Raw genomic sequence first — 12,573 nt, forward strand, 5'->3', positions numbered from 1 at the left:
CCACGTATGTAGTCAATAATCTGGAGAACTTTGCAACTGAGTGGGGAGAAACGCTGACATACCTAAAAGGAGATTTTCGAAAGCAGTAGCGCCCGCAAAATTTGAAATTGTTAGACCTTTATGGATGACTTATGATATTCTTGTTGTCGTGAGTGCGACAGGCTTGAGGGTATCTTGGCGCTCTGGGGGGGTAAGTGGGAGGGGAGAGGGAATGGGAGGGATTGTTTGATATGTTGAACCATTTATCATAAAACAATAAAAAGATGTTAAGAAGAGACTTTGGCACAGAAGGTCCTGATTCTGAGATATTGAACTGTACAAGTAACAAAAGGAACTAAAAGTACCAGCAGTCACTGGGAAGGAAGGCAATACTGAGTGTTTTGACAAGTAAAGTGAACTTCTGTTTCAAGGCGGTGCAAGCCTATGTTTTGACAAGAGACGTTTCTTTTAAGAATCCTTTTTGTTTCTTAAAAGCTTTGTCAGAGTGGTGTGAGACCAGCTGAACTACTGAACTGTGTCCACGTGCCAAGGTAGCCAGAGTGTGCGCGAGGCTTGAGCATGCTGCCTTGTCCCGAGCTGAAAGCGTAGGGAAAGGAGGCCAACTACTCAACTGTCCCGACATACTGTTACTTGAACACTTTTCCATTTTTATTTGCATACACTACTGTCCCACACCATTTTGTATTTAGAAGTAAGGACTGGCAATAGGTTTATTAGCATAGGCCCCTTTATTTTAACAGACTCGACTAAGACTCTGTTATTATTGGATGGTTGCAGCTTGCTCCCATGCTTAGATTTAGGTTTAGATGGGCGTTTAACCAACCCTCTAAAATTCAATGAACACCCTTGAACTCTCATATTTGTCGGTCTTCATTGGTGATACCAAGCTATTTCCTTATTTATTTGTTAATGCCAACTCTCTACTCCATTTCCCTCCACAATCAATCTCATAAGTTTTCTGTATTGCTGATTATAATTTTTTTGTCCAGGTTACCATAGTGGCAAATGATGTACCAGCAGCAGGTGGAGACAGCGTGCAGTCCCGTTGCCGAGCCGACATGGAGAAAGCAGATATGGTTGATGGTAAGTGGATAAACTGATCCCTATTATTCAACAACCCTTGATATGATAAGTCCTTTAACGAGCCTGCACACAAGTGTTTCTGGGCGCAACAAGACAAGGAAGGGGAGACAAAGGGCAGACAAAACAAATTATCTTACTATGCCTTTTGTCATTCAGATCGTGCAAGTGCAAGGGGAGGGGAGAGAAGTGCCAGGCGGAGGAAGGGAGGAAAGCTCAAGTAGGTGCTTCCAGGGTGGCAGGCTCTGGGTAAGTGCAAGGAGGCAGGGGACTGTAGGGGTGCAGATACAGTCCCTAAGTGATACGATATGGCATTTATAACGCACCTATACACATGTGTGGGGTAAGCCCAGAGGCAGTGCCTGGGGCTACTTTTCGTGAGGGAGCCTGGTGCCCATTTAGATTCAGAGGGTGGCCGGGTAACAGTTCGTGCGGCGGGCAAGTACATAGCAAGGGAGAGAGACAGAGAGAAAGCAGAAGTGAAAAGCAAGGTCTCGAGTTGCTTCCGAAACCTTAGGTGGTACTGCTCAAGTTTGAGAGGGGCAGGGAGGCTGTTCCAAAAGGAGGCACCAGCCGAGGAGAGATCTACTCCCCACAATCTGCCTAGAGAAGCGCCGGACCCTCAGAGTGGTGGATGTGGATGAGCAAAGGGCTCGAGAAGGAAAGTGCTTAGGAAGAGAGATTTGGATGTAGTGGGGTCCCGGGCCCCAAAAAGCCTTGGGGACAATGCAGAGGGTCTTGAACTTGATCCTTGCAGCCACCGGAAGCCAGAGGATACATTTCAGGGCTGGAGAGATATGATCCCTGGGCTTAAGGCCAAGTACAAATCTTGCAGTCCTGTTCTGGATTATTTGCAGTGGGCAAAAAGTAGAGGCAGGTAGATTTAGAAAAAGGCTGTTGCCAGCCTAGAGCGAACCAGGGCTCTGGAGACAGTGATCTTCTCGGGGAAAGTGAGAAAAGGAAGAATACCTCTGAGGAGGTGCAGCGGTAGTGGGACTTCTTAGACCCTTCATAATACCTGTGAGGTTGTATAGGCTTCTCTGTGGGACCCCTATGAAGTACTAATGAAGGTGCATTGCAGATGTTTATTTATTTTTGTATAGTGCCAGCGGCCCTCGGGCATCATAGCGCTTGTTACAGAAGGCTTGTTGATTGCAATCATTAGTTAAAAAACACAGTTATAAACGTGCAGGGAAAAAGTGCAGGTTCCTTAGTTACAGTGGAACATGACTTAGATCGGCATAAGTTCTGGTAGTTATGCTGTTAAGCTGTTGAGTCAGTTCTCCTTCTGCATTTACCAGGTCCATGCTTGTCCTTGACCTTGGTTAGCAAGGCATTCAATTATAGGACTGTTTGATATGAAGTTTGGATAAAATTAAACACATTTTTGAATACTCGATCACACTGTGAATTACTGCCTCACTGTAGGAAAATCAGATATCAGCAAGGACCCCCTTAACTGCCCCTCTACCATTGTATTGCTGCTCATCTTTCTCCTACCACTCTAATTATGATGAATCAGATGTGTAAGCTGTTACCTCAGAATTCCAGAAGCAGGTAGTTTTCTACCATCTAGAATTTAGTGAATGAGTGCAACCCCGACTTAAATATGTTGCATCTACAGCCCCATGCTGTATCTTAATTCTGACATGCCTTCTATGCCCACAGGGATTAAAGAGAGTGTGAGCTGGACACCACCGCTGGAAGTACACACTGTTAAAACCTGTGAATACCATGCTTTGTGTTCCCGCTTCCGCGATCTTCTCATGCTTCCAGGTGAGAAGGTGTTGAGATGTGTGGAAGGACTAGTTAAGTGAGATTTAACTTTCTTTTTCTGCAGTAGCCAAGTGTGAAGCCACATGAAACGTGTGAGAAAATGCTTTCCAGTATTCTCTAGTGATGTCAAATTAAAAATCGCTCCCGGTGCATGACCACTCATTCCCGTGTTGAGCTATGCAGGCACATTCTCAAGATGCAATGGGTTCCTGGATTCACTCACTTGGATTGTTTCCTCATCTTCTTATCTCTCTTTTCTGCGCCTCATTCTTGACTTGCATTAACAGTTAATGCTATTTTAAGAATAAATATCTCATCTCATGATCCATTCTTCCTAGATTCTAATTGATGCATTGATGATGTTCTCTGTAGAGGACTGTGGGGTGCCAAGAAGTGATACACAGGAGTTAGATCAGAGTTGCTTGTAAGTTTATTTTTTGGACGTTATCTTTAGTTTTTTTTTTTTTTAAAGGATTTGATAAAGCATTTCTGATGCTTGTGTATCTGCTTAGCATCACATGATGTGCCTATAGTCTGTTAGGCAAGATTGTGTTCAGTACCCTCTGGGTGCACTACAGCAACCTTGACCTCCTGGCAATAGGAACCCAACCTTTGGTATACGTCTGTACTACACAGGTTGGTAGTGTGGCTGAGCAGCAGGCTTATCTCAAGAGGGGTCAATGTGAGCAGTAGGGTTGCAACACAGTATCACAGTGTCACTTATTATGGGAATGAAACAAAGGTTAACAAATAATTCATAAACCCAAATCAAGACAACAAACAAGGAATTTGTGGCTACCAAAAGCTCTCACAATGCAACAAAAGAAATAGCAATTCATGAACACAGTCATCAAGACATCAACAACACACCATGTAGAAGATCTTCCATGAGCAAAACTTTATTGTATGTGGAATACTCGAGGACATTCACACCTGACAGTGCCTGGAGAGGTCAATCTTGGAGACTATGACATCATATGTCTCCAGGAGACCTGGTTACTACATCCACCAACCATGGAAGGCTACCAAATCATCCTAGCCCCAGCTTTTAAAGGACACGCCGGACGCCCTACCTCATGACTGATGATCGCATGCCGCAATGGATGTGCGATATCCATCGGAAAGACATTATCTGCAAACCTGTCCATCTTAGCATTAACAGTAACCTGGAACGACAAAGACTCATTCAACACGGCAGTAATCGTCAACGCCTATTGGAACCGAGCTGCAATCATTGAAGAAAGATTCATCTCACTGTGTGAGCAAAGGATCGACATGGCTTTGACAATGCATTTAGTGACCTCTGTACTCTTATGCGGTGACCTGAATGCAGTCTGTAAAACGCAGAAAAAAGGCAGAGTAAAAAACTCAATCTCCGGCAGAACAACGTGGCACCGTATGGCTAACTTCACCCACTTACATGGGCTTCACAAACTGAATGACGTCTTTGCACAGACTAACAGAATACCAACTTGGGAGCGAGCCAACTCGGCCTCAACAATCAATTACATCTTTGTCTCACAGCCGCTTCTACACGTTATTGCATCGTTTGACGTGCAGCGTACACCAGTAAGCGATCACAACTTACTAGAGACATGCGCGCATCTTCCAAGTAACAAGAAGAATTGTGCAAGCCTACAAATTGAGCCCAACGTTTAGGGATCACGGCTAAAACTGAGCGCCGCAGCAATAAAGGCCTTAACGCTAAAATATAAAGCAAAAGTTCAACCGGGAAAAAGCAACACAGTCGACTACCAACCATTGCTTAACCCACATATGCATCCAAGAAAAATTTTGAGCGCAACAAGAACCTGCACAAACCACATATACAACAAAGAATTAGTCGAAAGAAGACGCGACCACAGAAAAGCGCTGAGACTAGCAAAAAAACAGCAATCAACAACAGAGGACTGTACAAAAATCAAAGTACACAAAACAGAATACAAAGCCTGGGTAAGATTTCATAGACAAAAACTGTATCAGTCGAACACAAAAGTCAACACAAGAGACTTCTGGTCTTTATTAAGAGCCAAAGATAAGCCATTGGAAAACCAAATCTTGAACAACATTAACCAATTTTTACCTGGGAAAAGCACTTCTCAGTAGTGTTCAAATCCGTCACAATTGACAGGAGAACGGCAACAAGGACTCTCGAAGTGAATCAATCTGGGAGAAACAGAAGACATTCTAGAAACAATCAAAAAACTAAAATATTCGAGAGCACCCGGCCCGGATGGCATCACCAACTTCGAACTCAAGACTCACCCTAAGGAGTGGGCTGAACTGCTGAGTGTCATCTTTCGGCGCTGTGCTGACACAAGATCTCTACCCACATCACGGACAAGAGCCACAATCATTCCAATTTACAAAAAGGGAGATCTAAAGGATCCTACGAACTTCCGCCCGATAGCCCTACTGGACGCCCTGGGAAAAGTCTATGCAACACTGCTTTTGAAGAAATTCCAAACCTGGGCAGCGACTGCCTGCTGCAATGACAATCTTCAAGCAGGCTTAAAAAAAAAAGCTGGAACAACCGGCAACATCTTGGTTTACAGCATTCTGAAAAGCAAAGCCCTACAACACAGACAACGGCTGTTTCTAGTGTTCGTAGACTTCACCCAAGCGTTTGATTGTGTCAAAAGATCTCGCTTGTGGACGAAACTAAAAGCCTGGCACTGTCCAGAAAACATTATAGCCCCCATTCATGCCCTATACCACAACACCTCGATGAGGGTTCGCTTGAGTCGCGAAGGTGAACTTTCAATAGAAATTCCCATCGCACGAGGGGTGAAACAGGGGTGCCCGCTAGCCTCAGCTCTCTTTCTGGCTTACATCGGAGACTTCCAAGAAAGCGAGAAGCGGATTAGAGCTTTTCCTCCAAAAATTGGAAACACAGCGATTAGCCGCCTCCTTTATGCCGACAACCTCACGCTATTTGATCAGACACCAATAGGACTGCAACGTCAACTCAATGGCCTCCTACAGTACGCAAACTAAAACTTCCTCGAAATCAACAAAGAAAAAACCAAAGTCATGATCTTACAAAAACATGAAAAGAAATTCAATGACGCAAACTGGCACCTGGGACAAGCAAAAATTGAGATTGTCCAAACCTTCAAGTACCTAGGAGTACACCTAGACATTTCGACGCATGAAACCACCATGCAATCAGTACTGCACGCAAAGCTCAAAAAGCTAGTGGCTCAGGCAAAGGCCATAGATTTGGGAAGTTTTACCTCATTCCGACACTCAATTTTTACAAAACGAAGGTGGTGCCTGCGGTAATATATGGCACTGAAGCAATGCCAACCATCCCAAAGACACTATGGCCCAAACTGGAAGCCTCGTTTTGGCGACAGGTGCTCAAGCTCCCTAACTCAACCTCAGGTGACGCACAAAGTGGTGAATTGAGCCTCCAGTCCCTAGAATGCACGGTAAGCTGTAATACCATCATGTTATATAGGAAGTGCAGAATGCCCGACAGCAACGAAATCTTCAAGATGATCAAACGCGAGATGGACACAGGCAATTCCGACATGCTGACAAATTGGCAAAGAGAAAACAAAGCCCTGCTTCACATGATCGCATCAGACGAAGAAGAACTTATACACAATCCGTGCAGAATCCTACGTAAACTCAAGGATGCGGACTGGGCAGAGACAATTGAAACAGCGGCAAAATTACACCTTACTTCGCATTTACCAGTCAATACGAAAACACTGAATGAACTGCAATTTCTGATAAAGAAATTCCCGAATAGACAGACTCGCAACTTAATATTGCGTGCACGGCTACATTTATTGAAAACAAATTAAATTCTACATATCAGAGGTGTTGCGCAATCTTCTAGGTGTCGATTTTGCCACAACTCAACGCCGCCAGCACAAGAAACAATACCACACCTATTGATGGTCTGCCCCACAACCCGCTCAATAAGACACCGCGATATCTGTCTCATGTCGCCGGAATAGACATCTTACAAGAGGAAGAAACATGGTGGTGCAGGCTCATCAGGGGTGACAGAACGAGCTGGCAAATCGCCACAGCAAAAATTCTGGAATACATCACCACAGACTCCTCGATGTCCACCCATGATGAGGTAGAAAGGCGGTCATAATCGACAGCCAAAGACCCATTAATTCGACACGAGAGAAACAACGCGGCTGAGAAAGACGCAAATGGACATCAATATTGTAAAAATCTTTTTTGATTAAACAATAATAATAATTTTTTAAAAATAATTCATAAACAGGTAAGTACATTTTGAACATTCCAATGTCAAGTAAATGTAACCTTTTCCTGGGCGAAAGGTAAAGGCACAGAGTCAAAGATAAGAAGAGTCTCTTAAGGAGTCAGGTCAGCCAATGTTAGTTGAACAATGTCCAGGGTAGCTCAAGATTTTTTTTGCAGGTAAGTAAAAGTCTTGCACAATGTTTCCTCTCCCTGGCACTTCGGGACCAGCAGCAATGGAAGTACAGCCAGCTTCGAGAGGATGTCCAACCGAGTTCACTTTGGAGTTGATTGGTCCCACCAACTCAAGGGGAGAAGTTGTCCATGCAGGGCTTCTCTAGTCAAAACGAATTCGGAGTTTCAGCACAGCAGCAGGTCTTCACCGGGCAAACCAATGGTCCAGGAGTTGCATCAGGCGTCTCTTCAAAGTTCTTCTTCGGATTCCTTCATCTAGTGGTCGACTCTGCCTTCCAAGCCAAAAGCCTTGCCTTTTATGCAGGTTCCTCCCATTCATTTCAGCCTAGCCATCAATCACACAGCAGGGTGGCTGTCCTTGCGGGACAGCCAGCCAGCCAATCACCTTTGGGTGCATTTCTGCAACCAAGGGGATTAAGCACAGGGAGTTTCGGGCACCTCCCTCACTTTTTGCCCCTGCCAGACATACTGGAGCCAGAGGCGGGTTTCACTCGTGAATCCTGCCAAAGACAAAACTAACTAAGGGACCAAACCTGGCTTGGCACGCAAGGTAAATCTCAAGAAGGACCTTTCTGATAAGAAATGGCGAAAAAAGACTGGGCCATTTTGACTAAATGGGCACCCATGGGTGCTTTACTGCAGCTGCAAACGCAGCCTGTGGTAAAACACACAATGGTAGCAAAAGGTAAACCACTGCCACCAGCCATTAATTGTAGAAAGGGTAACATAAAAATGTTACATGAGAAACTAGACAAAAGGAATTATAAATAACCCCTCCAGCAGCCTATTGTAAGATAGTGTGTGCTGGGTCTAGAAAGTTACAAAATGTAAGTAAAGTCAATTTCACTTCACCGCTCTTAGAAACAGTAGTTTCACCAAGAGAATGTTTCTAAACCTTTCCGAAATCTAAGAGACTTCCCTTTGCCACTGCACTGAAGGTGCTGTGTGTCAGAATGCAAAGATGATGCCTATGGAGTTTGTCAGACTCCAAAGTCAAAAGAAACAGAGTCCAAATCACAGAACAATATATGATAGTGTGAAAAAGATCTCACTCTCTCCAGGTTAGAAATTAAAAGTCCTAATGTCCACCAAAAGAGCTGGGGGTCTCTAAGGTAGAAGGGAATTAGCACATTTTTGAGAATTCTCCCGAACAAAGACCATAGGCGTTTTACATCTTCTCTCTTCTGTACTCACTCACGCATTCTGCAAGTATCCCTAACGGCAGAAGAAAAACAACCAGTAGGACCGCGACAAGTGAAGGATTTTGGGTACACTTCACGTCACGTTAGGGATAGTGATACAGTCATGCCCAAGTCGACGTCACTTTTCGATCTTCGAAAAAAATATGCAATACTCCACTATTACCACTAGAGGTTGGAAAATATGCACAGCATGTGAATCTAAGCAGATGGAATCAGAAGTATGATTACAGTGAGTAATGCATGTCATTTAGGAAGAACAAACCTGTAAGTGCCATAAGGGCTATGTTTAAGAATAATAAGGGGCTACTTTCAAAAGGTGCAATGATGAGAATAACATAAAAGTGTAGTCTACGGCAGGGGGCACTATGGCGCCAAAATCCAAGATGTCCTATGTCTCGAGCGCTCCAGCGACTCGGGTGAGAATACTTGGTAAAAAAGATGTCCAAAATCTGATTTTGAGGAAGTTCTCATAGGCTTAGTAGTTGAAGAGTTCAGGGCTTATCGTTGTGTAAGAATTGGAGTCTGGGGCAGGGCTGTGAGTAGCTACCTCTTGGATGCAGGGATCTTTGTGAAAGATTTGCTCCAGGGGACGGACCGGTGCAGCTATTAAGGATTAATTGAGGCCCTGCAGACCCGCTGGCAAGTGATAAGGTCCCACAGACTCATTTGGATTAGGGACCTGGTCTTTCGGAATGTGGTTTCTGCACCACACATGTGCCTTCAGTCCATTGGCCAGGAATCCCAATAGGAAGACATTGCTGATGAGGCTCCCGGCGAGAAGGCCCCAGTGGCGCTAACTAGATTAAAAAAAATGTCAGAGTAAAACAACTTGACCGCTGAAAGAGTTGGCAACTGTATTCGGAGGCGGCATTCTTGAAAGTATCAGGAAGCAAAATTGCTCTGCCAGAAAAACACTTTGCAGTAGCTAGTCATACAGTTGTCTAAAATATTTAGTTTTAAGTTACCATGGAGCGTTTCCTTACAGTTTCCATGGCACAGGAGGATATTAGAAATGAATGAATGGGAAATCTAAGAGGCATTTAGACACTGATACCAGATAAGGAGCTTTTACATTGATTAGATGAAGAGAGTACAGACAAGATAGTTCTGCTGCCTGTATGCAATTTAGGAATACCCTATGCACACTATACATAGTAGGAGAAGGGAATACATACTTCAAATCAAAAGTAGAAGTAAAACACCACTTCGATTGGATTGTTTCCTCCCATGTGTTCCTCATCTTTTGACACAGGTCGTCCAGCTGTAGATGCTTCGGAAAAAATAATTCTCGGCAGAGAGTGCTGTGTGGATGGCATAGACTTAATGTCCCTCGAAGGCCTCCATCGAGGATGATGTCATTGAAGGCATATATAGCATACGCGCGTTGGCTTCAGTTATGTTTTTCTGCGGAAGAGATACGGCGTACCTCTTCACATCTTGTGACGTCTTTATTAAAAATCAAATTGAGATGTCTTCATCATCGACATCGACAACTCTAAAGTCTGGATTTAAAAAGTGTCGGGATTGCGGAAAATGTCCCTGACTGATCCGCACCAAATCCGTTTGTGGTGCCTCTGAGAGGAACATGACACCTCCGACTGCACAAAGTGCCAGTCGATGACTGGAAGGGCCTTAAGGAAATGGAAAAGGAAGCTGGAGGTAGGCAAAATCCCTAAAAAAAATTCCCCTACCCGATCCATTAAACCTTCGACTGATGAGTCAAGAGGCGACTCTCCTCGGAGGTAGAAGGCCAAGTGGTCCAGTTCGAGGAGTGGTTCACACCATTCGTCTTCATCCTCTAAGAAGTCGAAGAGAAGGCACCGTAAGCCGACTTTGTCGTCGGATGCTTCCCCGGAAAGAGTTGCTTGTCCAACCAAGAAATCCACTTCAGCCGAGTGGGAGGCCTTCAGGGCTGAAATGCTCAAAATATTTAAGACGCAAAATCCAAGCCATGCTCCTACCGCGCCTTCGAAAGAAGCCGGGAAGGAAAGGTCTCAGCCTAAGGCTCATGCGCCCTCTTGCGCAGGATATAGATCCTATCCACATCGTGAGCCTTCGAGGCCTCGATCCGATGTTACATTGAAGGATCATTCGAGACATAAATATGAGTCAAAGTTGAGTCGTCGACACCTTCGGCGCCTTTGATGCCTGCTAAACCATCGACATAGACGCCGAAGACTTCAACGCCAGCTGCGCCTCCTTTACCAGCTATCCTGTCGACGCAGAGCGCCCCATCAAAACCAATGACGCGGATAAAGAAAGCCTTGACGTCTACTACAGGTGTCAAAGCCAATTGGGTCAAAACCCATGATCCCTGAAAAATCTCATGTTCCCTTGCCTAGAAAATACTTCTTTAAGTCTTTCTTCAATTAGGAAGTGGAACAATCTGATGAGTCCCCATTTGGCCTACAGTATGGTACGCATAATGTGCCAGAAGGTTTCACTGCGGAAGAGTCCCGGATGAGGGACCTTTATGATCATTTGCAAATTGAAAGTGGAGTCATTACCTCGCCTGAACTAGAGTTTGGGAAGCCAGAGGCTGGGGAGCATGCAGATGCATCCTATAGACAGCGTATGTCAAACGTTGTAGATTACATGGGTTGGAGTAGACCTCCATTGCCATATGAACAGGATGACCTTGCTGACGTTTTAGACAAAGGTCCACAGTCTGATCCTATCTTGCCATTCCACATGGCCTTGCAGAAAAGGGTGGGCGGGAACTGGGTAACACTGGAACCCAATCCGGCAGTTGATAAGAACTTGACTAAAAAGTACTGCCCCTCGAGTAGTGACCCCGACTACATGTCAAAGCACCCCACTTCGGAGAGTCTGGTGGTGCAGGCAGCTATTGCTACATCAAAACAGGTGGCGTACCCTACCATCCCTCCTGATAGGGATGACACACGTGTAGATGGATGGGCAGGGAAGGTATTTTCTGCAGGGAGCATGGCACTGAAACCTGCCAACTCTACTTGTGTATGTTCACTCTATGGGACTGTATTTCCATGGCAGCGGAGCACGTTCCGAAAGCGGATGATAGCGACTGCTTCTTGGCCATTGTTGGAGACGGCAAAGAGCCCATGTGCAAGTCTCTTCCGTCAGGTTTGGATTCTGCTCATAGCATCAGCAGAGCCATGGCTACCTGCACCGTTACGTGCAGGTTTGCGTGGTCGCGGATGTCGGGGCTTGCACGGACATGTAATCCAGGCTTCTCAACATGCCTTTTGACGGGCCTCACCTTTTTGGCAACAAGAATGACGAGAGTCTTGAGAAGTTGCAGACCTCAAAGGCGGCAGCCAAATCTTTAGGTGACGCTATTCGGCAACCACAGCCTTTTTGTCCTAGTGCACAACCTTGGAGGGATAGATCTTTTTGCTACTACTCAGTTGGAAGGGCGAGAGGAATGGCCAGTCAAAGAGGCCAGAGAAGATTCTCTCATCGTGGACGAGGAAGGGGTGCAAAGCCAGCTCAAGCAACTGCTTCCTTAACGTCCGCCGCTGCATCAGCTGCCTCAAAACCTCTCCGAGGTCTTGAGTCACAGTTCACCAGTGGGGGGGCAGACTTTCTCAGCATCTAGAAGAATGGCCGACAGTTACTGCCTTCCTTTTATAAAAAAGACCTCAGAACAAGCCACAGGGGAGCCACTCTTTGAGGGTTCCGGATCCGCTCCTTGTGCAGGAGTTTTTAACCCTGATAGAGAGAGGCGCTAGAACCAGTGCCTGTAGCGGAAAGGACCAAGGGTTGGTACTCGCCTTATTTTCTAATACCCAAGAAGGACAGAGGACTGAGACCCATCTTGGACTTGAGCTACTTGAACAAGTTCCTCGGGAAGGACAAATTCAAGATGGTCACACTTTCTCGGATCCTCCAGGAACTCTAAATCCAGGATTGGTTGATGTCATTGGACCTTCAGGATGCTTATTTTCATTTGCCAATTCACCTCAAGCACAGAAAATACCTGAGGTTCTCACTATCAGTTTTGAGTTCTGCCATTCGGGCTGACCTGCACTCGAGGATTTTCACCAAACTGATGGCAGTGTTGGCAGTGAGTCTCAGGTGGGGGGGGGGAGATTCACGTCCACCCCTACCT

The 12,573-nt window shown here is 45.4% G+C and overlaps 1 protein-coding gene across 3 annotated transcripts in view; it reads left to right on the forward strand.

Annotated features, from left to right (window-relative positions):
• NEURL4 (neuralized E3 ubiquitin protein ligase 4) overlaps positions 1-12,573 on the forward strand; it is a 1,090,504-nt gene that overhangs the window by 953,847 nt on the left and 124,084 nt on the right. For all 3 annotated transcript variants that reach the window (XM_069645712.1, XM_069645703.1, XM_069645722.1), the window contains 2 exons: positions 990-1,083; positions 2,749-2,856. In XM_069645712.1, coding sequence (XP_069501813.1) covers positions 990-1,083; positions 2,749-2,856 — 202 coding nt within the window. The remainder of the gene's footprint in view (positions 1-989; positions 1,084-2,748; positions 2,857-12,573) is intronic.

The sequence above is a fragment of the Ambystoma mexicanum genome, chromosome 1p, assembly GCF_040938575.1.
Source record: "Ambystoma mexicanum isolate Mex_15411 chromosome 1p, UKY_AmexF1_1, whole genome shotgun sequence".
In the NCBI taxonomy this organism is placed as follows: domain Eukaryota; kingdom Metazoa; phylum Chordata; class Amphibia; order Caudata; family Ambystomatidae; genus Ambystoma; species Ambystoma mexicanum.